Source organism: Stegastes partitus, unplaced genomic scaffold (genome assembly GCF_000690725.1).
Source record: "Stegastes partitus isolate 25-593 unplaced genomic scaffold, Stegastes_partitus-1.0.2 Scaffold425, whole genome shotgun sequence".
NCBI classification, from domain to species: Eukaryota; Metazoa; Chordata; class Actinopteri; family Pomacentridae; genus Stegastes; species Stegastes partitus.
In genome coordinates, this window is record NW_007578156.1 from 147,492 (window position 1) to 169,881 (window position 22,390).

Genomic DNA, 22,390 nt, shown 5'->3' on the forward strand with positions numbered 1-22,390 from the left:
AAAAAAAATCAATGCCAAGGAGCCTGTGTGTTGCGGACTTCTGTGTGCATGGAGCAGTGATCTGTATGCAGGGCGCTTTTCTGGGGTCCATGGTTACATCTTGGCATGCCGCACTTGTTCAACTCCTTTAACTTGCTCTCCAAGTGCGCCACATGCGTTTTTTTCTCTCCACCCGTAAAGTCCAATCTGTTTCTTTGTTTGTTTTTTTGTTGTTGTTGTTTTTTTCTTTACTCCGATGCACCATTCTTGGTCATCCCAGTCAGTCAGTGCTAAATATTCTGTGAAGTGAGTCCCCAGCGCCTCTCAGATCACATAGCACTGCAGCTGCCCTGCTGCACAGCCGACCAACTGCAAGGGCTATAATAGGAAGGAGAGGTAGAGTTGCGCAGCTGACGGTGCTGATTCCGAGGAGCCGGAGCTCTGCAGTCCTATTTAAGTCACTGCCCTGCCGATCTGAGAGGCTTATTAGTAAAATGCCACCTCGTTAAAGCAGCCTTGGTTTGTACCAGACATGAGGAACATGTGCCAGAATCTGTTGGCACATTAAACAATACAGTCAACATAATGGTTTTCTTGTGGGAGTGCAGCTTTTTTTTTCCCCCTTAAAGAAGCACTGGTTGTTTTGGTCCTGAACTGCTTTGTGCTATAGCTTGTTATTGTATATGAAAGGTGCAGATTACTTCCTGCTTCTCACACAAGTGCACGCTCACTTGACTTATTTCCTGCAGAGTAATCACCCCCTCAAACCCTGATTCTGCCTCACTTTTTTTTTTCTTTTTATAACTTTTCCAGCTTTAAATCTGTCCATTTTTAATCCACACGCGTGCCTTAAGCCTTCTAATATTGTACAGCTGATTGCTTTTCAACCCGCCAGGCGTCCAGTGTGCAGATCCACCATGGGGATCAAGGCTGCCCTCCCCAGATATGAGCTGTATCTCTACACAGCCGTGCTCGGCGGGGCCTTGATATGGGCAAGCAGTTGGATATTTGAAGCTTCAAGTGGTGAGTGGGGCGCAGCATGTGGAGAGATGTCCAAAAGCACACACACAAACACCGTCAGCGGAAGTCGGGGAGAGTTAAAGAATCAATAAGCAGTTTTGTTATTATTGCAACACTGAATGAAAAGCCCAGGTGATGTGGACGGAGCGGAAACAATACCGATATGTGAACATTGTTTTGTCCTGTTAATGTCCTGTGGATGTAAATCAAGTGGAATGGGACAATAAAGTCTGAATCTAATCTTTATAGAAATTCATTCGAATCGGAGCGACACAGTTCAAGCAGATCCTCCAACTTTACAAGCAAAGAAAAATGTCGCCCTTCAAGACTTTCAATCCAGTAGATCTCACTGAAAGACTCAAATGTACATGAGCATAAAAACAGGTTCTTCAGCTGTAACAGGGATCTTCTTTTCAAGCTATGTGGAACAAAGTTCATTTAGCAGATCCCCCCCAGGGAATCCCTGCATGCTCTTATTAATATGAAGACAATTAAAAGATGGTCCACTTACTTTCAAATTATTTTAAGCTACTCTGAGCCAGCTAATCCCAAACCCTTCATCCTGAAATCATTTTCCGTAAACTGGCCTCTGAATGGCCCGAGTGTAAACTGGAGGCTGGTACTGTCTGTCACAGTCCGGCCTCATCTTTCCGCCTGGTTTTCCTTCTTTAGTGCTCACTCTCTGCTTCCTCCAATGCTCATTTATGGCTGTGGGCATTTTCCTGATGCTCAGGTCTGCACGCCACAGCAGCACTGTACTCTGGTAATAGAAATCTGGCCGCGTTCCCAGAAGTAAGAGGCTTTCCCTGACTGACCTCACATTTTGATATCCTTTTTCACAGCCATTAGTGTAATCAGGCAACGCTGGAGGAGCTGCTGTGGGGGCGATCGCATTTGTTGACTCAAGTTCCTGACATCACCGCTGCATTTATGATGACTTTAACTGTCCTTTTTTTGTATTTTGTTAAAAATGATTTCTGTGTTCATGTTTTGCAGCGCTAATCTCCTACAACAGGATTATGACCGTATGAGAGTCCATGTCAGCCTCAAAAATAGAAAAGCTCCACAATGAGTGTATTATGTAATATTTGATGCTATCAAATGGACCGAATGCGCTCTCACACCCTAATGTGAATAATCCAACAATTACACCAAAGCTGTTCAGACTGAGAGTACCTGCAGAAGCTTTTTTTTTGCAGAGGATTAGTAAGATGATGTAAAAATGCTTAAAATAAAGCCTGGACTTAGTATTTCCCAACATAAAGGCTCTGCAATGATGTGAAATCCTGCTTTATTGATTAAACACTCCTCATAATGCTCACATTCTTACATTTTTTGTGGTGATCAACCTGTTTTTTTTTTTCTTCTTCTGTATTCAGACAATGTAAACAGAAAGGCCTTTAAAGAAAGTGTGAAACCAGGATGGCATTACTTTGGCAGGAAAATGGTGAGTCGCTCTTATATTTAATAAACTCTCTGCCTCTTCACAGACACCATAAGTGAGCGTCCTCATGTGTTATTAATACGCTTTGCTTTGCCGCAGGATGTCGCGGACTTCGAGTGGATGATGTGGTTCTCTACATTCCGCAATCACATCCTTTTCGCTCTCGCCGGTCACGTGATCTTTGCCAAGATATTCACCCTGGTGGCTCCAAAGGTGCGTGCATGCGTGTGCGTTTTATAAAAGGAAGTGCTCATGAGATAGCTCTGTATCCTGACTGCATACAGCTGCATGCCTCTTTCATTTCTATACACTCTGCTGAATGTGTGTGTTTCTGAATGAAGTTCTGCTCCAGTCAAGGCCAAGCAGCAGGTTTCATTCAGCGTCTGATATCGGCTATGTTGCACCTCGGGCTCTTCAGATTCAGTTAAACTCCATGAAATTCTATTCTCTTGTATTCTATTTAAACAGAACTCTCAAGACCCAGCACATTATTGACTTGATGCATGACTTGCATTCGCTCACCTTCTGATTTAGATGATTTCCTGTGACTACACTGACATATTTAAAACAGTTCCTTGTGTTTTAAACATGTTCTCTGTCTTGTTTCATGCTTACAATGAAGATTGGTATAGATGGATGTAAGGTAACATTATTAAACTTTTAAATTTTTTTATAACATTTGACACGTGTTTCATTAAAACCACTCATGTACATGTTGTTGCCGATGCAGTAGAGCTAATGTATTAACGCCACTCTTCATACGTGTTGCTGCAAATTATTAGTTAGTAAAAACAAATAATGATGCCACGCTGACACTGGCCCCTTCTTACCCACAGCACAGATCCTTGATCTTTGGCGTGTACGGTGGTTTGGCAGTCCTGATCACGATGGGCTGGACCTTCATGGCTCTGGTTCTGTCTCACTGCATCATCCTCTACAGCGTCGCTCTGGTTAAGAGGAAATGGATGTGCTTTGTCGCGGGACTGACCACGCTGGCCTCCATCAAGCTGGAGCCCTACAACTCCTGGCAGGTGAGTGGGTGGTCCACCGAATGCTCTGGGGCTTCTTGGGAGTTTGATGGAGAAGTTTTAGATACCAGAAGAAGGATCCATGTCCAGTATGTGGTGATGTACGGGGCTTAACAAATGTATTAGACCACCACCCAGTGTAAGGTTTATGTCCTGAATTAACAGCATTGGTAATTACTAAAATAATTTCTTATATTATTCTTATATACTGTAATTCTGTAATGTAGAAGCTCTTAAAACCAAATGATATTTTTATTGAATTGTTATTGCTATCCATGAATTTTCAGATGTATTTTATTTATTTGTTTGTTTACTTGGACCTGACATTGCATATTAATGAACGTACAATCTCAGGTTGCAGCAAATACGCCGGATTTAGCACAAGGCTAATCTCCATCCAGTGTCCCACACACATAAAAGAAAAACACACGGGGAAACAAACGTATAAAAGAGCAGAGAAAAAGAAAAGGAAATACAATAAAATAATAAAATAAGTAAAAACAACAATAGTAAAACACAGACAGTGGTGATATAAATGGAGCCAGACTGGGTTATACCTACCCTAAAGTGCTGTTGTGTCTGTAAAGTGCGATTCAGGCAATACTTTTAGTGGCTGAATGTTATGCTTGATTCATTTCTGACATCTCAGAGAAGCCCAGTGGCTCAAATCTGGGTATAAAAAGGTGAATTCAGTTTGGAATTCCTCATTCCTGTTCAAAATGGTAAAAAATCGAGACCTGATTGTGAATTAAAGTGCTTCATGATGCCGGATAGTGTACATATATATATACAGTGTTTAACAAATGAGACAGGTGGTCTAATAAATGTGTCAAGCTCTGTATATAATGAACAGCCATTATATTAAAGCACACACCTCATACAATAATTCTACATAAAACACATTTAAGAGAGACAATTCAGCCACTTGTCGTTGTCGTCCATGTGCACAGCAGTGATGTTTTCTTGTCCTCCTGCAGGAGTCCCTGGTGACGGGTTCCTTCGACCTGCAGGACATCTTGTTCTACGGCGGCTGCGGCTTCAGCATCATACGCGGGATGAGTTTTGCCTTAGAGAACTGTGAGAAAAAGGACGGCAACTACAAATTCTCTGACCTGCTGAAATACAACTTCTACCTCCCGTTCTTCTTCTTTGGACCCATAATGACGTTCGACCTCTTTCACGCCCAGGTGAGGTTTGAAGATCTAGAGCTGGAGCCTGTGACTGATCTGTGACTGAGTTATTGAGCTGTGACGCACGAGTGCACATCATAGCAGAGGCTCCTGACAGCGTATAAAACCTGGATCAAGGGCAGAAACTGGACACTGTAGGCCCATCGATACCTTCATTTCAATTATTTTAAATGCTGTCTTTTCATCTAACATAGCTGCGTCTATGCCTTAAATCATTTTGAATGTAATTTAAAAAAAAAAAAAAAGGGGAACAGGGCACTGTGATAGCTCACTTGGTTAAGCTGACGTCCCATGAACAGGGGCTAAAGTCTCCGACGCAAAAAAAAAAAAAAAAAAAAAGGGCTTAACCTGGTTATAGTAATAATAAAAAACTATTTGTATAGCACCCACAGCCAGTGCTATCAAGTGGTTTACAACAAATATAACATTTTCACAATAAAATACACAGTTGCCCATAAGAGGCTGGAACAATGTATGGATGACAAAATACATAAAAAATAAATACAGAAAATAAAAGACCAAGAAAAAAATGTAGAAAAAACATCTGCAAACTTAAAATAGAGCAATGTAAGACTCAAGTGTAACATGAAGAATAAAATACAGTGTGAATGAACAGACAAAAGTAGACCTAAAAATGTAAAGAACATTTATTAGAAAACCTCACAGTAAGATAAATTAGTCTTCAATGTGATTCATGAACAGACACCGAAGCAGTAAGGTGAAGTGACTTTGGCACTTTTCCACAACTGAGGTGAGAACAGTCAGATCTCAGGCTGCACACTGGTTGGAAAGGAGACAGTAGTTCTCATATATATGGTGGGGTCTGGTCACAAAGGGCTTTAAAAGTAAGAATTAAAATCCTAATTGCAGTATAGTGTCATTTAAATTGCTGTAGAGTGTTCACTTTTCCTTATTTTTGTTTTGGAGTTGGTTAAAAATCTGTCATCTGCTTACTGTCAGTGCTTTATTGTAATAATATTTAAATTACCATTGAATATTGTTTCACCTAAAGAGTATGATAATTGTCCTGTATTACACAGTTTGCGGTTTGTTCACGTTGCTAAAAGATTTTATTCTGCAGGCGAACAACACTCAGCTGACCCGTAAGGAGAGAGAGATGTGGAACATCACCACCAAGGCTCTGCTGCACCTGGGAGTGATTCTGGTGGTGGACGTCTTCTTCCACTATCTGTACATCCTGACCATCCCCAGTGACATGAAGCTGGTCACCAAGCTGTCTGACTGGTGTCTGGGTGAGTCCACGACAATCACACAGCTTTAAATTAGCCACAAATAGAATTATTTACAATTATTCTATAGAGATTTGTTGTTATTTTTTTTTACTATTTTTGGGGGGTTTTGTTTTACGTATTCTGTTGGGTTTTTTTTAAACATATTTTTTTGACACCCCTTCTGCCAGATTTTCAGTTTTCTTCATAAATAGTATAGATTGTTTTTGCACTTGTAGTTGATATATTTTTGCTTCAGCTGTTCAGTTTTCATGCCATTTAATATAAAATTTTTGTAGTGTGGTTTATTTCCTTCCACTGTGTTGTTTCCAGTGTAAAAATACAGCAGAAAAAAGCCTTAAGACTCAAGTACTGTACTTAGAACACACTTTTAGGTGCTTTGTACTTTGACTTCACTATATTTTAGCTGGAAATATTGAACTTTATTCTCTACTACATTCATCTGACATGTTTAGTTACTTTTAGGGCGAAAGTTCTCACATGATTGATTTTATCAAACTTTTAAAATACAACACATTTTTAAGATTAAAACTTTGCTTTCTGACCTTTTTGGCTTCTTACAAGAACCAGTGTGTGTTCTGGGTCACATTTCAAATGTCTATGAGTTGTTAACAGCTCCATCAGATAGTACTTTGTCCCTCTAAACTTCTAAAATGGTTTGATTTCAGTTAATGTCCCAATGATCTAATATCTCAGCAGAAATCAAACATTAAAGAACAACTACAAACAGATCTATCCTCTGTCTGTGTATCAAACTGTATATAAAATAGTTCCAACTGGCTCCACCTGCAGCAGCTACGACAGCAACATGACACTGATGCTTCATAATTAACAATCTAATCATGTCATATATAATAATACATGAGTCAGAGAGACGACCAGAACTTTTACTTCAATGCTTCAACTTAATATTATGAGAACACACTTCTGGTGTAAATGAATGCTTCAAAATCACAAGGAACGACAACATCAGCACTGTTTTTAGACATCGGCTGATTTGATATTCACAAAACTCCACCAGTGTCCTCAGACATTGTACTAATTTCTAAATCATTCTGTGTTTATCAAAAATGAAACTTTAACACAGACATGAATTGATCATCATTTTGTTACGCTCTGCAGCTGGACTGGCTTATTCCAACCTGGTGTACGACTGGGTGAAGGCAGCCGTCATGTTCGGTGTCATCAACACCGTGTCCACTCTGGACCACTTGGACCCTCCTCAGCCTCCCAAGTGCATCACGATGCTCTACGTCTTCGCTGAGACGTACGTGCGGCTTTTCCTGGTCGTGTGCAGCCTTGAGAAATCGTTGTAGCTTCTTTGTTCACTTTGCTAAACCCTTGAAATTGTGTGAAACATTAACACAAATGTCTGTCTCTCATAGGCACTTTGACAGAGGCATCAATGACTGGCTGTGCAAGTGAGTGGTTTGAATTCACGGGTTTAAATGACAGAACCTGGAGAAGTTCCTTTGATCCTTCATTGCATTAAATCTGCTCTGAATTTTGCAGGTATGTTTACGACTACATCGGCGGGGATCATGACAAAATCTTCAAAGAACTTCTTGCGACCTTCTGCACTTTTGCCATCACCACCTTGTGGCTGGGTCCATGTGAGCTGGTTTACATCTGGTCCTTCTTCAACTGCTTCGGCCTCAACTTTGAGCTGTGGGTGGCCAAGTTCTTCTCCCTTCCACCATTTTCTACCATAGAGGTGAGAAATATCAAAGGCACGTGTGAAGATGTGTGAAAATACTCTCACTATTATGTCTGATGGGGTTTTATCCTTTAAAAAGGTAAATAATTTGACTAAAAATTCTAAAACTATCACATGCACCTCCTCCCTCATTGAGAAACTTAGAATTTATGAATATATATTGATTTCAGTAAACAACTGCAGGATATAGAGTTCCTCATATATCACTAAAAAGTCAGTTCTCTGTTCATTACTGATTCCCGATGAGTAAAACAAAAGGGGAAAAAAAGTCAGATTACCTACTTAGTAACTCAGGTATAGTTTCTTAAACTTGACATTTTATGTAATTCTTCAAAACAGCAGCCGACACAGTAAACAGTTTGCAAATACAGCCTCTCTGTTTTTAATGTAATTCATTAAACCCTTAAAACTAATTTCTGTGAGTAAAAATCACACAATTATTATTTTTTTCCCATTAAAATAAAGCTTTGCTGCTTTAACCTCTTAAGACCTGAGCTCTTGTTTGAATGTATTTTTGTATGTATTTTTAATTAAAAAAAAATATAAAGAAATTAAAATATATTAAATATATATAAAAGTATTTTAAAAATAAATATAAAATTATTATTATTATTATTATATACAATTAAAAATAATAAACAATAAAGCATTTATTTTGAAAAAATTAACGATTGTGGTAATATAACCCAAAATGTGATGTCCACTGTGGATGCCAGGTCTTAAGAGGTTCAAATGGTTTACAAAGTTGCTTCCCTGCCTCCAGACAACATACTTTTTCATTTTTTCACTCATTTTTTTCTCAACTACATGTCTGTTGATAAAATTTATTAGTCACAGAAATACAATAAAGCAAACCTGAACATGGTCATGGTTTTCTTTTTTCCTCACTGTGTGAATCAAACATGCAAAAATTTTTTTTAAAAAATGACTTCACTTTGAGGTCCAACTTCCAAATTTGGAGATACACTGAATGCCTGTTGGACCAGAATTGGCTTCCAGACTCATTTCACAAATCCTCGTAGCAGGTTAAACAGAATAAAACTAGTGTTTAAGTGATCGCAGATAAACTGTCCACGTTAATCAGATGAATCAGAAGTACCAACACTGACCAAAACTCTGTGCTTATTATGTGCCAGAGACCTAAATCCGTCTGTCTGTCGTGTGATTTCAGGGTGCTATGGGTGAAGCCATGTCACGTAGGATCCGCGGCGTGTTCAACGCTGCCAACTTCTGGGCCATCATCCTCTACAACGTTCTCTCCCTCAACAGCTTGGAGTTTGCCAAAATGGTGGGCAGAAGACTGATTTTCAAAGGTGAGGAACGACAGGCTTGTATTATGAGGAAACAAAGGTCTTTCTGTCAGTTCCAGTCAAAGCGAGAAGAACACAGAAAGACATCAAAAGCAAAAGAAACTCGACTTCAGCGTCTTTCTTTCTTCTTTCTGCAGCAGAGAGTAAAAGGGTTGTACTTGTAAACGTTGTGCTTTTCTGTTCTTATGTCTTCCTCTCTTCCTTTTTCTCTCCGTTCTTCTTCTCTTCAGGCTTCCCTCTGTCCACCCTGTCCGTGCTGTTCGTGACCTACTGCGGAGTGCAGCTGGTGAAGGAAAGGGAGCGACAACAGGCCCTGCTGGAGGAGCCCGAGCCGGCCAAGCCAGCAGAGGGTGACAAAGAAAAAGCAGAATAATCAGACAAACAAACAACAACAAACAAGTTTCACAGACTTCGTGGTCAACAGGCCCTCACTCGGTCCCATCCTCGGCCTTTTGCGAACTGCAACAGAACCGGACTGTAGCAGCCAGTCAGCACCTCCATCGTTCACAAGCCGACGTTTTTGCTTTTGTCTGTCAGAAGCGAGGCAATGTTTTGAACTGTGAAATATCCTCAAGTGCACTTGCTGTAGATAATCGCCACGTTCTTTGGCACAAACCCACCGATGGTGCATTTTGTATTTGTCTTCTATCTGAACAAAAGATTGTTTTAACATATTATAATAAGCCTGCCAAAAAATATGAAGCTATATCTAAGAGCATATATATAAGGACACACAGTATTTTAAAGGAACAGCTACTTTGCTCTGTGTGGTTGCGTTCTTGCTCATTTTTGAATTTCTCTCAAAGTTTTTTCCTTTTTTTTCCTTGAATCATAATCATCATAATCATTAGTTTTAGTTGGATAGTTTCTTAATTTTGCCTTTGATTCTATTTATAACAATTTCTTATCACACTGAAAGGGTTTAAACTTGAAAAAAAAAACTTCAGGGCGTCACAAATGGAGTGCAATAAGGAAAACAAAGGGTGCTGTGGAGATCGTCCACATAGCTTGCAGCTGATTGTAAAGTATATTTACAAAAATAATACACACTGTATGGGTTAGTCTACTGTTTTTTAGTGTTGAGAATGTACTAGGTCATTTGTCATGTTGGAAAATTGAATGTAGTTTGGTCACTGTCTGGAGAACGTCTGCCTTAATCCACAACCACGGTGTCCGCGGGAGATCTCTGTCCGTTTGGCATTTCGGCATAATCTTCCCTCCGCCCTCCTCACATGATTCAGGCCCTCCGTTTGCTATGAAAGGCAACAGGCCCAGCAGGGAATGTGGGTCAGTCTTATCCTGCCTGTCACCAAAACCTGCTGTGTGTCTTCAGTGCAGCTGGCAGGGAGAAAAAAAGAAAAGACAAACTTTATGCAGATTGTAATGCCTTTTCTGTCTTTGTTCAGAGGTGTTCATGTCACACGTTTCACATGAAATAAAGTTTTGTTTCATCCAGAAGTAAAATGTGTGATGTTATTTGTTTTTTGCTGGGATGATCTGCATTGAAACATTTACATTCATTTAGTTTGAAATGGATGAAAAAGTTCCGGTTGGATTGTGTTGATTGGTCTCATAGTGTCACCACAAGATGGCCCAGTTTGACCAAAGCGGGTCATGGCATGGTACCTTATGAAAAATAACTTTCACTGGTGTGTGCAGGTGTGTCGGCATCTCCCTGTTTGCACAATTAGGTTTATTGCGTCACAAAATCCATTATTTGAAAGCATGAAAAAATCTGAAAAATCATGTTTTCTACCCAGTAGTTCAAACTGTAAACTGCATTTCATGGTGCTGCCCAACTTAAAGCCACCAAAACTTCTAACAAACTACACTTATCTGCCTGATAACTGGTAAAAATACCTGGTGCAGAGCTTTCATTAATGTGATTAGTTCAACTTGTGCTTTTTCTGCTGAGAAAACCCAGAAGGCCTTCTTTACTCTGTGTTCATAAGTGTTTCTACAACTAATGAACAGGTGACATAACCTTATGCACTTTACATTTTGATTCAGCACATTTACATTTACAAAATTTTTGAAGCCAGGTTTTGGTCTAGGCAGTTTATTAAATTTAAAGAATGAAATATTGATATGCTACGATTACACATGGATAATACTGTAAGTAATCCAGCACAAATGACTATCTGGTTGCCACCTGCCATAAAACAGAAGAAAGAAGAAGATGATGCAGTCACTAGCTTCTACTACAGTCTGTAACTGAGCAATATCACTGCAGTGGAGTGTTTTGATCATATTTCTTTATTGATGCGAGGCAGGATTATGTGATTGTTTTTATTTTAGGACATCCCATCTGCACTAACACCACTGAAGCAAGTCCTCCGTGAGTGAGATGCAGAGTAACCACAAATAAATATCTTAAAATGGGCGTCTTTGACATTTAATTACACAAATTATGCATTAAGTAAGCATCGGGTCGCCGGTTCACGTCCCGATGAGGACACCCGGGATCTTTCTTCGTGGAGTCTCTTCTAGAACCAACTAGTTGACCTGTGTTACCTACGTATGCAGTTAATTATACTGCATTTTATATTTTTATTTCATTGACATTACTTTGCAGAAATCTTTTTCCCTTTGACACATTGTTTTACTTTGTTCGACATCTAAAGTCTTTGTGAGTTTTACTCTTTGCAATGGCAAACACACAGAATGCAGATCAGAGTGTGACAGAAACAACAGGATGAATCAAACTTTCAGTCATAGCACAGAGTGGGTTCCTGTTTTCTAAGAAGAACAGCAGTTCTTGCGGTGAGGGCTAGACAGAAGTGTGAAAGGTTTCAGACACGCGTAAGGTTACAGAGAGGCCGCTTGTTATCACAGGTTAAAAAAAAACAAATGTGCTGAGAGGCCAGAAGGTCATAAAAAGACAAGAGTAACAAGCTGCACTGAAGTTTTCCACTACACACAAAAGAGTGTAACTTCTCATCAAAAAAATGTATTGACTCCCCATCCCCTGCTCCCACAAATGGTTTTAGTTTACACTGTATTGATTGCAGATATTAGGCTTGGTCAGTCTTTTGTTAACCAGTTCATCTAATTGCCTTTTCACAAACCTTGAGAAAACCCACTTTTCCATCGTCTACCTGAGACAATATCAATCAAACTTAAGTTATCGCTATTTTTGTCATTTCTACTGAGTCAAATCCACTCAACTTCAGTCTGATTGATTTTATCTCAAGCAAACAACAACAACAAAAAAAGTTTTCTGAAAATCTACAAAAATGGAGTTATCTGTTTTTGCAAATGAACTCTTCATATATACAATTATGGTTACAGACTCTTGTTACTTCCCTACATTTGTGCTTTCAGTGTAATTAATTTGCCAAATAAAAGAGACAAAACTCACAATAAGCAATGTTGAAGATGGATTTGACTGATGTTTCCTGTTCATTTTTAATAAATATTATGGTAATATTATTATCATGACTTCTTTTGGCCACAATAATCGTATTTTGATAATCTGATATCGTGACAGTCTGATCCTGAGGTATCTTAAAGACATAACAAAATATAGAACAGCAAAAAGAGCAGGAAAATGGATCTAAAGTATTATTCCCACAATCAGAACATAACATTTCCTACTGGAAACCTCACATTTACAACTGTTTGGTGAATCTTCATGAAGAGTTTTGCTACAAGTGACATATTATAAATAAGTCTCTAATAGCACCCTATCTTCACATGTTCTTATTTTTACTGGCCTTGTCATAACAGAGAAGGAAGAACAGTTCCTGTTTAATTTCAAAACTGGCCCGGTTCTCTACCTTTAGCATCTGCGGTTCTTCTTCTGACACATTCCTCATGTTGTCACTTTCAGCCAGTAGATGCCAGCATTGTTATTCACTCTGGATCTATCCCTGATTCACAGGATTAAATACATATTATGTGTGTGCTTGGATCATAATCGTCATGAATTCAGGTCGTAATATCATCTATTTAGTATTTCGTTACATTTATTGAAACGTACATGCTCAATATTTGTGTGGGGATTTAAATGAAAGGAACAAAAAGTACATGCAGTGTGTCACCTGCTGATTATTGAGTAGAAGGCTGTGTCGAGTGATGTGGTAAATATATATATATAGTGTGTCACTTGTTCTTGTAACCTGAGGAAGGTTTACGTGTACTCTATGAATAATCAGTACATTTAAGTGTTGAACCCACACTTGATCTGTGTTTTTCTAAACCACAAGTAGTTCTGCTATCAGAGGACATTTATTATGTAACATGTGGTTCTTCCTTTAACTGTTAGTGCCTTCACTGTCATACACCTCCACTGGTATAAATGCTAAAACTGCTCAGTGTGAGTGTCGCCACTGTGGCCGCTTTCACTAATCGAGTCGATGACAACTTGGAAAAAGTGTTTGAAAATGTCACAGTGATCAAAGCTGCCTGGTGAGTTGTTCTGCTGGATTTAACAACCCCCGTCATTCAGCTGTCTGTGGGGGTCTGTGTGGTGCAGCAGCAGGTCGGCCCTCCTTCCCGTACACCAAAATGGATTCCTCAGTTTTGTATCAGGGTCCTGTCTATAAATAAACCTGACTTCCACAGCGACTGACGGCCTCAGACAGCTGCAGCCACCAGCCAAACGACCAACCAACCAACTCGTGGAGGCTATTCACAGCAATCCAAGCGGCCCTCGTGAACACTGACAGTCCTGCTCCGTTGTGGGGAGTAAGCAGGGAGCCCACCAAACCCAACCGGGACAAGGCGACAGAACAAAATGGCTGCCATGACTATAGACCCGGTGGAGCAGCCTCGAATGTACCAGCAGACCCTACTTCAGGACGGACTGTGTGACCTCTTGGAGAATGACAAGTTTGTGGACTGTGTTCTGAAAATCCAGGACAAGGAGTTCCCCTGCCACCGCTTGGTTTTGGCAGCCAGCAGCCCCTTCTTCAAGGCCATGTTCCTGTCGGACCTGGAGGAGAGCAAGAAGAGGGAGATTGTTCTCAAAGATGTGGATCCTGGTGTTATGGGGATGATCCTGCGCTACCTTTACACATCTGACATTAATCTGACGGAGCAGAACGTCCAGGATATCTTCATGGTTGCCAACATGTACCAGATCCCCTCCATCTTCTCTGTATGTGTGACCTACCTGCAGGAGAAGCTGGTGCTGGGGAACTGCCTGGCCATCTTTAGACTAGGGCTCCTGCTGGACTGTCCCAGGCTCGCTCTGGCTGCCAGAGAGTTCATCTGCGAACGATACCCGGTTGTTGTCAGGGACCAGGACTTCCTGCTGCTCGGCGCCAGCGAGCTAGGTATCCTCATCACCTCGGACGCCCTTAACGTTGACCGGGAAGAGCTGGTGTTTGAATCTCTCATGGACTGGATCGGGCACGATGAAACAAACCGGCTTAAGGATCTGCCAGAGCTGCTGCACTGCATTCGTTTCAGGCTAATACCTTTGGATTACTTGAAAGAAAAAGTGGAGCGTCACCAGTACATCCGGTTCAGCCAGGAGATCAAGAAGGAGCTGGATCTCGTTAAAGACGCTCACAAGGGGCGTCTCCCCAAACCGAAGAAGCTGGAGAGCGATGAGGCAAAGGGGGGAGAGGGGAGCGACGATGAGGATGATGAAGGGTACCTGCCGGGTATCCTCAACAACAACCCTCGCTTTGGGATGTTTGAGATGGACCTCTTACTTATGATCAGTAGCACAGGGACTGTGGCCTACGACCCGGTAGGAAATGAGTGCTTTGTGGTGTCAGAATCCACAGAAATTCCCAAGAACCACAGCAGCCTGGTGACGAGCCACAACCAGGTATTTGTTGTTGGAGGACTTATCTACAACGAAGAGGACAAAGACGAACCTTTCAGCTCTTACTTTCTACAGGTAGCGTGTCCACGAAGGCCATCTATAGCTCTTTAGTCTGTGCCTCATACATGGTTTCCATTTTATTTTGCGTATTTGTTCTGTGTTTAATTCCTCACACGTCACTGTTTTCATCCCTAGTTTGACCCAGTGAGTTCAGAGTGGTTAGGGATGCCCTCACAACCCAACCCTCGCTGTCTGTTTGGCCTGACGGAAGCTGAGAACTCCATCTTTGTTGTTGGAGGGAAGGAACTGAAGGATGGAGAGCACGCCTTGAACTCAGTCATGATCTACGACAGACAGTAAGTTTGTTATGTTCCATTTAATACAAACCTTTAGTGCTGTTGTCTATTGTCTAAATTACAACCATCTCTCTTGGAAATATCCCCCTCCTCCTAATACACTGAAACACATTTACTTCATAAGTAAGATTATCTGAAAAATTCAAATCATCAAATCTGGAGAGACACGGTTTCATTGTTCCTCTCAGAACTGCTTTTGCATGAGTCTGGCGATCCACCTCCATCATCATCATCATCGCCCTCTTTACTTCCAGGTCATTTAAATGGGGAGAGTCGGACCCTCTGCCTTATGAAGTGTACGGACATGGAACTGTGTCACACAAAGGACTCGTCTATGTGATTGGAGGAAAGTCTGAAAGCAAGTAAGTGGCACCTCGAACTTCATCTATTTCACCATAATAAAAAGATAATTATTTGATGTTCCTCATTCAACACCTGCACAGTATTACCATTTATATCATAGTATGCTCCCTCTTGGGCGTCGTCTCCATTGGTGCTCTACCAACCAACGTAGGGCATCATTCACGTCTACACTCTAATAAATTACTGTTAACAAGCCAAATTCTAACAGCAGTGCAACATTTTCCCAAAATATGGTTAAAAACTACAAAATCTGATGCTTTTTGGGGGCAAAAATCAAGAATGGCCGTTACAGCAGGCTGCTGTAAAAACTGATGGTGTGAAATGAACCAAAAGTTCACGAAACACTGTTTACAGCAGCGACTTGATTTAGGTCTTTTTGTTGGTTTGTTTCTTTTCTTTTCTTTTTGTTCTTTTCCCAATTAAGTTAAATTATGTTTCCTTGGCTTCTAAAATATATGTACAGAACTACAATTTGTCATACATTTTTGAGTAAATGCTCCCAATCCATAAAAACAAATCCATATAATCCTTTGTTGCTTGAGGTGTTTTAGTGCTGAATACATTTTTTTAGTGTTAAAGTGTGTAGATCTTAACTCAGGATCATAAATATCAAAGACACATTGTTATTTATTGTTTATGCCGACGGCTCACAGACTGTGAAAGAAGAAAATGTACACGCATCTACAGATATACTTAATGTTGATTACAGTTGCAACAAAATACAAACACAGCATACAGCATCATACAGTATTGAAAAGTCTAGTTACTGTATTAAATAATAATAATAAACCTCATATTTAACTCTATACTGCAATCAATTGAACTTGGTACATGAATAATTACAGGTCTCTGCTCTGTGAACACCTCAGTGTTTAATTGTATATATTATTTTTTAAAAAAACAAGTTTTAATCAGATCAGTGCATCTCTAAACAGCTCTTATGCACATAATTGTCTGATTTCAAAATTTACTTGCCTTTGTGGATAAATAACGTATTAGATTGAGCTCAATAGTTTGTTATAAAATGGGATTTACAAGACGCAGATTAAAAAGTGAACAGTCAAAAATCAAGATCTGCTGGTCAAGATAAGTCACATAACCCCAATTTTCATCTTAAGTACAGTTCAAGCTTTTAAAAAATACTGGTACAAGGAACAAGGTGGAGCGCTGGCTAGCACCGTTGCCTCGTGTCCCGGTGAGGACACCCAGGATCGTTCTGCGTGGAGTCTCCATGTTCTCCCCGTGCAGTGTGGGTTCTCTCCGGGTTCTCCGGCTTCCTCCCACACAGTCTAAAAACATGTTGAGGTTAATTGGCGATTCTAAATTGTCCGTAGGTGTGAATGTGAGTGTGCTTGGTTGTCTGTCTCTAAGTGTGGCCCTGTGATAGACTGGTGACCTGTCCAGGTGTCCCCTGCCTTCACCCTGAGTCAGCTGGAATAGACTCCAGCCCCCCATGACTCCAGTGAGGATTAAGCGGTGTATAGATAATGGATGGATGGATGGTTCCTACAGTTCCCATGATGCAACACAACACCATCAGTCATTAGATCTTCCCTGCCTTTCTGTTAAAAACATCTCAACCTCAGCCTAAACCAGATGACTTAGTCGGTTATCTTCTAAAACTCCCAGACTCTCCTCTTGATGAGTAAACTGAACTTCATGTAATAAACACACCACATTAAATGTTTTTACGCAGGAAATGCATGAGGAGAGTCAGCGTTTACAACCCCACTAAGTTTGAGTGGAAGGACCTGGCTCCTCTGAAGACGGCTCGCTCTCTGTTCGGCATCACCGTCCACAACGACCAGATCTTCGCAGCCACAGGAGTCATAGATTCAGGCCTCACCAGCACCGTGGAGGTCTACGACATCGCCACTAACAAGTGAGGCAGCTCTTTGTGTTTTCTCCATGTGACACACTTTTTATCTTGTGGCTATGAGGTGAAGCATCTGTCCACAGTAGTGAAATGACTCAGTGAGTGTGAATAATGCATCATTAGATCACCAGTCGGGAGTCATGCAGCTTATTTAACCCTCTCTATGTGTGTGTGGTTAATTATTGTCCTGTTGCGCTTCAGGTGGTCCGAGTTCACAGAGTTTCCTCAGGAGCGCAGTTCCCTCAACCTGGTCTCTATGGGAGGTTTCCTGTACGCTGTGGGAGGCTTTGCCATGATGCCCAGTGAAACCAGTGAGCAGCCCGTCCCAACAGAGATGACCGACATCTGGAGGTGAGAGCCCACCACACAGAACGAGTGTGACCACAATGGCTGCAAAAAAAAGGAAAGAAAAACTTCAAAACAAAGCTCTTTTCTTGTTTAACTGAAAGATTTCTTCCTACGATCGACATTACATGGACCATTTACAAAAACACAGAATCTTCTTCCTCTCAAATAAATGTTTGAAGTTTCTTTGAGTTGACCTAAAATCTAAATCGATGTATTTCCAAGCATTTCGTAGTCTGTACTCCAGACTTACAGGGATGTAGAGACATCTTGTAGCTGGTAGTTCAACTTTTACAATGAACAAAGTGTTGCATATTCATACGTTGTGGATATTGTAATGACGGATAAAGTTTAGATGCATTTTTACGAAGGTCTAACCTGATAACTTTTAACGGACAAATTATTATTCAGCACAACATAACACGGAACAATCTGACATTATCCAAACAAACTGACCATGTCCAAGTCATGGTGATAAAGTCAAAGGTCTAATTAGCAACCTTTAAGTCTTGTAAAGTCCTGTGGTTTTCTAATTGTCAACAAATCCCAATAACGTCCAAAACCAATTATATGAGCCAATTAATTGATAGCAGCAAGCATTGTCCTTTGGTCAAACCCCAATACAGCTTATTCCTCCTGCGCACTAATCTGCGGCTGGAAACAGACCCTCACAATGCGCCGTTATCTCCCCTTTAAGTGATGTTTGCAGTGTCAAGCTGGTATATAAAGTTATTATGGATAAGCTGTTTGTGAATGAAACAGCATTTTTTATGATCTGCTTTCAGAGATACACATCTATATTAAAAACTAAAGCCATGAGGTTGAGAGCTACAGAGATTAGGCGACTCGCTGAGCTTTGGTTTTGTTCTTTTCAGGGCATTTTTTGGGAAATTATAAAGATATCATATCTAATTTGTTACATGTTATCACAGTGGTTGTAATCCAGCTCATTGTGGCATTACCGCGGTTTTAGCTATGTATTTTCTGTTGGAATTTCTGCAGTGAAATTCGTATTTTTCTATACTTTTTGGGGGGTAAAAATGGAGACAAACTTAATCCTTGACTACAAAAATTCAACTTTCTATAATTTTTCCTCCTTTCTTCGTGTCATTTTAATGGAGTTACACCAAAACCCATTTGTGCCAATTCTCTGGAGATGGAGGATATTGAAATCCAGTGTTGGGGGGATAATGCATGACAGAGTAGCACTGTACTGTCATCACAGTACATTTGTCTGAAACGCAGTGAAGCAATCCATCAATCATTCATCAATCAGTTATAATTACTGCTTTGTGAAAAGCTCTTTGGGCCGTTTCTTTATTAAAGAGCATAAATCCTGATTATGACAGGGATCCGTGCTGATGAGTCAAAGTCAAATTTACTTATAAAGCACATTCAAAAGCAAGTTTGTGCCAAAGTGCTGCACAGTTAACCTCCTAAGACTCGAGCTCCTTTAAAATGCAATTTTTAGAATTATTTTTTTATTAATAAACAAATATGAAGAAAATAAAAATATATTTTAAAAATATATAAAAATATCTAAATATATATATATTAAAAATATAAATGAATAACAATAATAAAATAATAAAAACAAAATTAAAATAAAGAAAAATTAAAAAATTAACTACTGTGGTAATATAACCCAAAATGTAATGTTCACATATGTGTCGTAAGAGGTTAAGTAAGACAAAATAAATAATAACAATGAAATAAAACAAGAAAAGCCAACTAAAGGCTGAAACAAAATAGAACTAATAAAATAACAGGAAGAACAAAAACACAACACAGTAATAGAAAAGGTCAAGGTGTCAGTGAATCAAAGGCCAACTAAAAGGCATACGTTAGGTTTAACTTTACGTTGTCAACTAGCAGTGACGTGGCAATCGAGCTCAGACGATGCAAGTAGTTTAACAAATCTCTTCCGACAGCGGGTAAATAAATCAGGATTATTTGATCCTAACGCTGCTGAGATCCCATTTCTTATTACTGTATGCTATCTTAAGGCGCTATAAGGGCACCCAGCATTAACATATTTATCTTTCCTGCAGGTATGATGAGCCAGAAAAGTGCTGGAATGGGATTTTGCGTGAGATTAGCTATGCGGAAGGATCCACCATTGTTCCAGTGTCTCTCAACACTCTGCGTCTCACCAAGTTATAACTGAACTGAACTGCTGGTGCTGTGAGGTTAATGATGTAACGAGGAGGCAAATGAGTGTACTCATTATGGACACTGGCCCAAATTAGATGAGGGTATGTAATGTTTCAGGGTAATATTTGAACTTGGTCTCTGGGGGTGGGAAAAAAAAAGAAGTGTTACGAAATCAGCATCGAGTTGTTTTGTCTCGTGTTGTCCAGCAGGGGGCGACAGATACATGCTCAGTAGAGCTGGAGGAGAAGGACATGAGTTAGAACATGACGCCAAATTTATTTTATAAGAAACTAAAATGTTGATTTGTACATCTGTGTTTTGTTATACTATGTCATAAAGTGTCTTTATTACCTGTAATGCTTTATTTAAATAGAAATAAAGACGATGGATGACTCCGTTTCTGTCAGTGACGTGTAGTGAAGCATTATCCACAGTGCAAATGGTTTTTTATTCCTCTTCATTTAACATTTTGTTCATAGACACCTTTACATCTGACTCCACATACTGCACAGTACACCACATTTGCTTAAAAATGTTTACATGGCAACAAATGAGAGACACTGTCAACACCGTCAACTTTACATTGACATTACGCAAACACCACGAGCAGTTTGAAATGTAAACATTGATTTCCAGCTGACACCTGAGCACTGAAAGTATCACCATAAAACACTTGAGAAAACAATGCGTTGTCCACATTTGTAGGGAAACGTTATATACAACGAGAGCTGTGTGTGACCTACAGTCTGAGGTACTTTCAGTTCATTTTACTTCAGTTTCACTTTTACACACACACTGGTACAACAAGAAGAGGAACTAAAAGTAAACATCAACATGACTGCTATGGGAAGAGACGCTGTCACTGTATGTACATGTGGACAAATGAACATGTCTAATCCGAAGAGAACGTGGCTTCAAACAAATGTCTGAAAACATTATGGAACAGAAAACCACCAAGCATGATGTCAGTCAGTTGATAAATTGGATTTACATCAGACAAAACGCTGAGTCCACCTGGCAGCAGGCTGCGCTTTGGGTCTGATGCTTGGATCTGAATGTGCTCCCGGTGGAAACACTAGCATGGTGATGTTTGGCAGGTTAAATGATTACTATATTCCTAATCTAACATCTTATAATTTATTCTAAACACAAAGTACAGCTAAAGCAGAGGGGATGTCGTCAGTTTTGCAGGTATTTGAACTGAAAGTATTGGCAAAATAAACCTGATCATGATACGAGCGGAAAAGGTGGAGTCTGCGATTCCAGAGAAAGCGTTAGTTCAGTATATTTACATATGTAGTTAGTTAGAGTGTGCTAGATTTACTATCCCTCTTCCTCTCCTCCTGTCTCATGCTCAAGCTTGGACGTGCACAGTCATCAGTATTGTGTGGATCAGTCCCAGTGACTTTGTTTCCCATTTGCTGGTGCTAACAGGTGGATTCTTTTAGGGATGTTAATGATTAATTGTTGAAAAATGAAAACCGACAAGATAGAAGACAAAAAAATTTGCATGTCAGAAAATGCATTGTGGTTTAGCTGTAAGACCTTGTTGTTCCACCAGGTGCACCACTTTCACTGTTTAATACTGTAGCGACTGGAGGAGGCGGTCAGGCCTGCAGGGAGAGAGCATTGTGGGAGTTTAGCTGGTAAAGTGCCACCATGACAAAGTGACGCTTAATGCTCACCAGCCACAGCTCTGACTGCTGCGTTAGTCTCATTATGGGTGTAAAGTGAACTGTTAACCATATTCAGGACTTTCATGTCGCTACACATAGTCTTTCTGGTTCCATTAGACCCCAAGAAAGAAAATCTGAAGAGTTCATTTGCAAAAACAGATAACTCCATCTTCACAAACCTTCAGAAAACCCACATTTCCATCGTCTACCTGAGACAATAGCACTTAAGTTATCTCTATTTTTGTCATTTCTACTGAGTTTGATTGATATTATCTCTTTTCTGAAAATCTACAAAAATGGAATTATCTGTTTTTGCAAATGAACTCTTCACATGCAAAATATTTGTTGGTATTCATTACAGACTTTCATACTATGTTAAATAAATGTTCTGATAAGTTGACGTGTTTTTGGTTTCAAATGCATGACAAATGTCCCTCTTTTTATATTTAAAAAAAAATATCTTAAAAAATAAAAAAATAATACCTGTCACCTAAACCACATGGCCTGGGGTCCAAAAGACCCCAACAGTCCTGAATAGGGTTACCGCAGTGATGTGACAAATAGGTGGGCCTGTGTCATGTGACTGCATTCAGATCAGTGGGGCTGTGACACACAATCACTTGATTTGAATTCATTTTGTGGTGTTGATGTATGAGGCTGACGAGTATCTGTTGAGAAAACTGCTCAGACTTTGCATCCCTACATGAAAACAGACAGCTAGTAGACCACCAGAAGATGCTCACTGAATTTTACTCTGTGTTGTCTTTAAATCGCATACTCCACCTTTAAGCGCTCTCTCTGATTATTGGTTAAATCCCTAAAAACTCCTCTCTGTGCATTAAAATCACGTATTTATATATATCTTTTTATGAAAATCATCCCTTCCTGCCCTAAACTGGCTTA

The 22,390-nt window shown here is 40.0% G+C and overlaps 2 protein-coding genes across 3 annotated transcripts in view; both read left to right on the forward strand.

The window, feature by feature from the left end:
• Positions 1-10,398, forward strand: part of hhatla (hedgehog acyltransferase like, a) — a 13,652-nt gene extending 3,254 nt beyond the window's left edge. Inside the window, exons 2-13 of one of the 2 annotated variants that reach the window (XM_008285987.1) lie at positions 875-1,002; positions 2,379-2,446; positions 2,543-2,656; positions 3,066-3,086; positions 3,280-3,474; positions 4,449-4,658; positions 5,743-5,914; positions 7,034-7,178; positions 7,297-7,332; positions 7,424-7,625; positions 8,800-8,941; positions 9,169-10,398. In XM_008285987.1, coding sequence (XP_008284209.1) covers positions 897-1,002; positions 2,379-2,446; positions 2,543-2,656; positions 3,066-3,086; positions 3,280-3,474; positions 4,449-4,658; positions 5,743-5,914; positions 7,034-7,178; positions 7,297-7,332; positions 7,424-7,625; positions 8,800-8,941; positions 9,169-9,311 — 1,554 coding nt within the window. In that variant the 5' untranslated portion in view covers positions 875-896 and the 3' untranslated portion in view covers positions 9,312-10,398. The remainder of the gene's footprint in view (positions 1-874; positions 1,003-2,378; positions 2,447-2,542; positions 2,657-3,065; positions 3,087-3,279; positions 3,475-4,448; positions 4,659-5,742; positions 5,915-7,033; positions 7,179-7,296; positions 7,333-7,423; positions 7,626-8,799; positions 8,942-9,168) is intronic. The other variant, XM_008285988.1, reaches the window with a different exon arrangement.
• A 3,164-nt stretch (positions 10,399-13,562) lies between these two features.
• On the forward strand, positions 13,563-20,215 carry LOC103360291 (kelch-like protein 40a). The gene is made up of 6 exons (XM_008285989.1): positions 13,563-14,792; positions 14,913-15,073; positions 15,328-15,435; positions 17,133-17,318; positions 17,514-17,663; positions 19,709-20,215. The coding sequence occupies exons 1-6, from the start codon at positions 13,677-13,679 to the stop codon at positions 19,818-19,820; spliced, it is 1,833 nt and encodes a 610-aa protein (XP_008284211.1). The 5' UTR covers positions 13,563-13,676; the 3' UTR covers positions 19,821-20,215.
• The last annotated feature ends 2,175 nt before the right edge of the window (positions 20,216-22,390 follow it).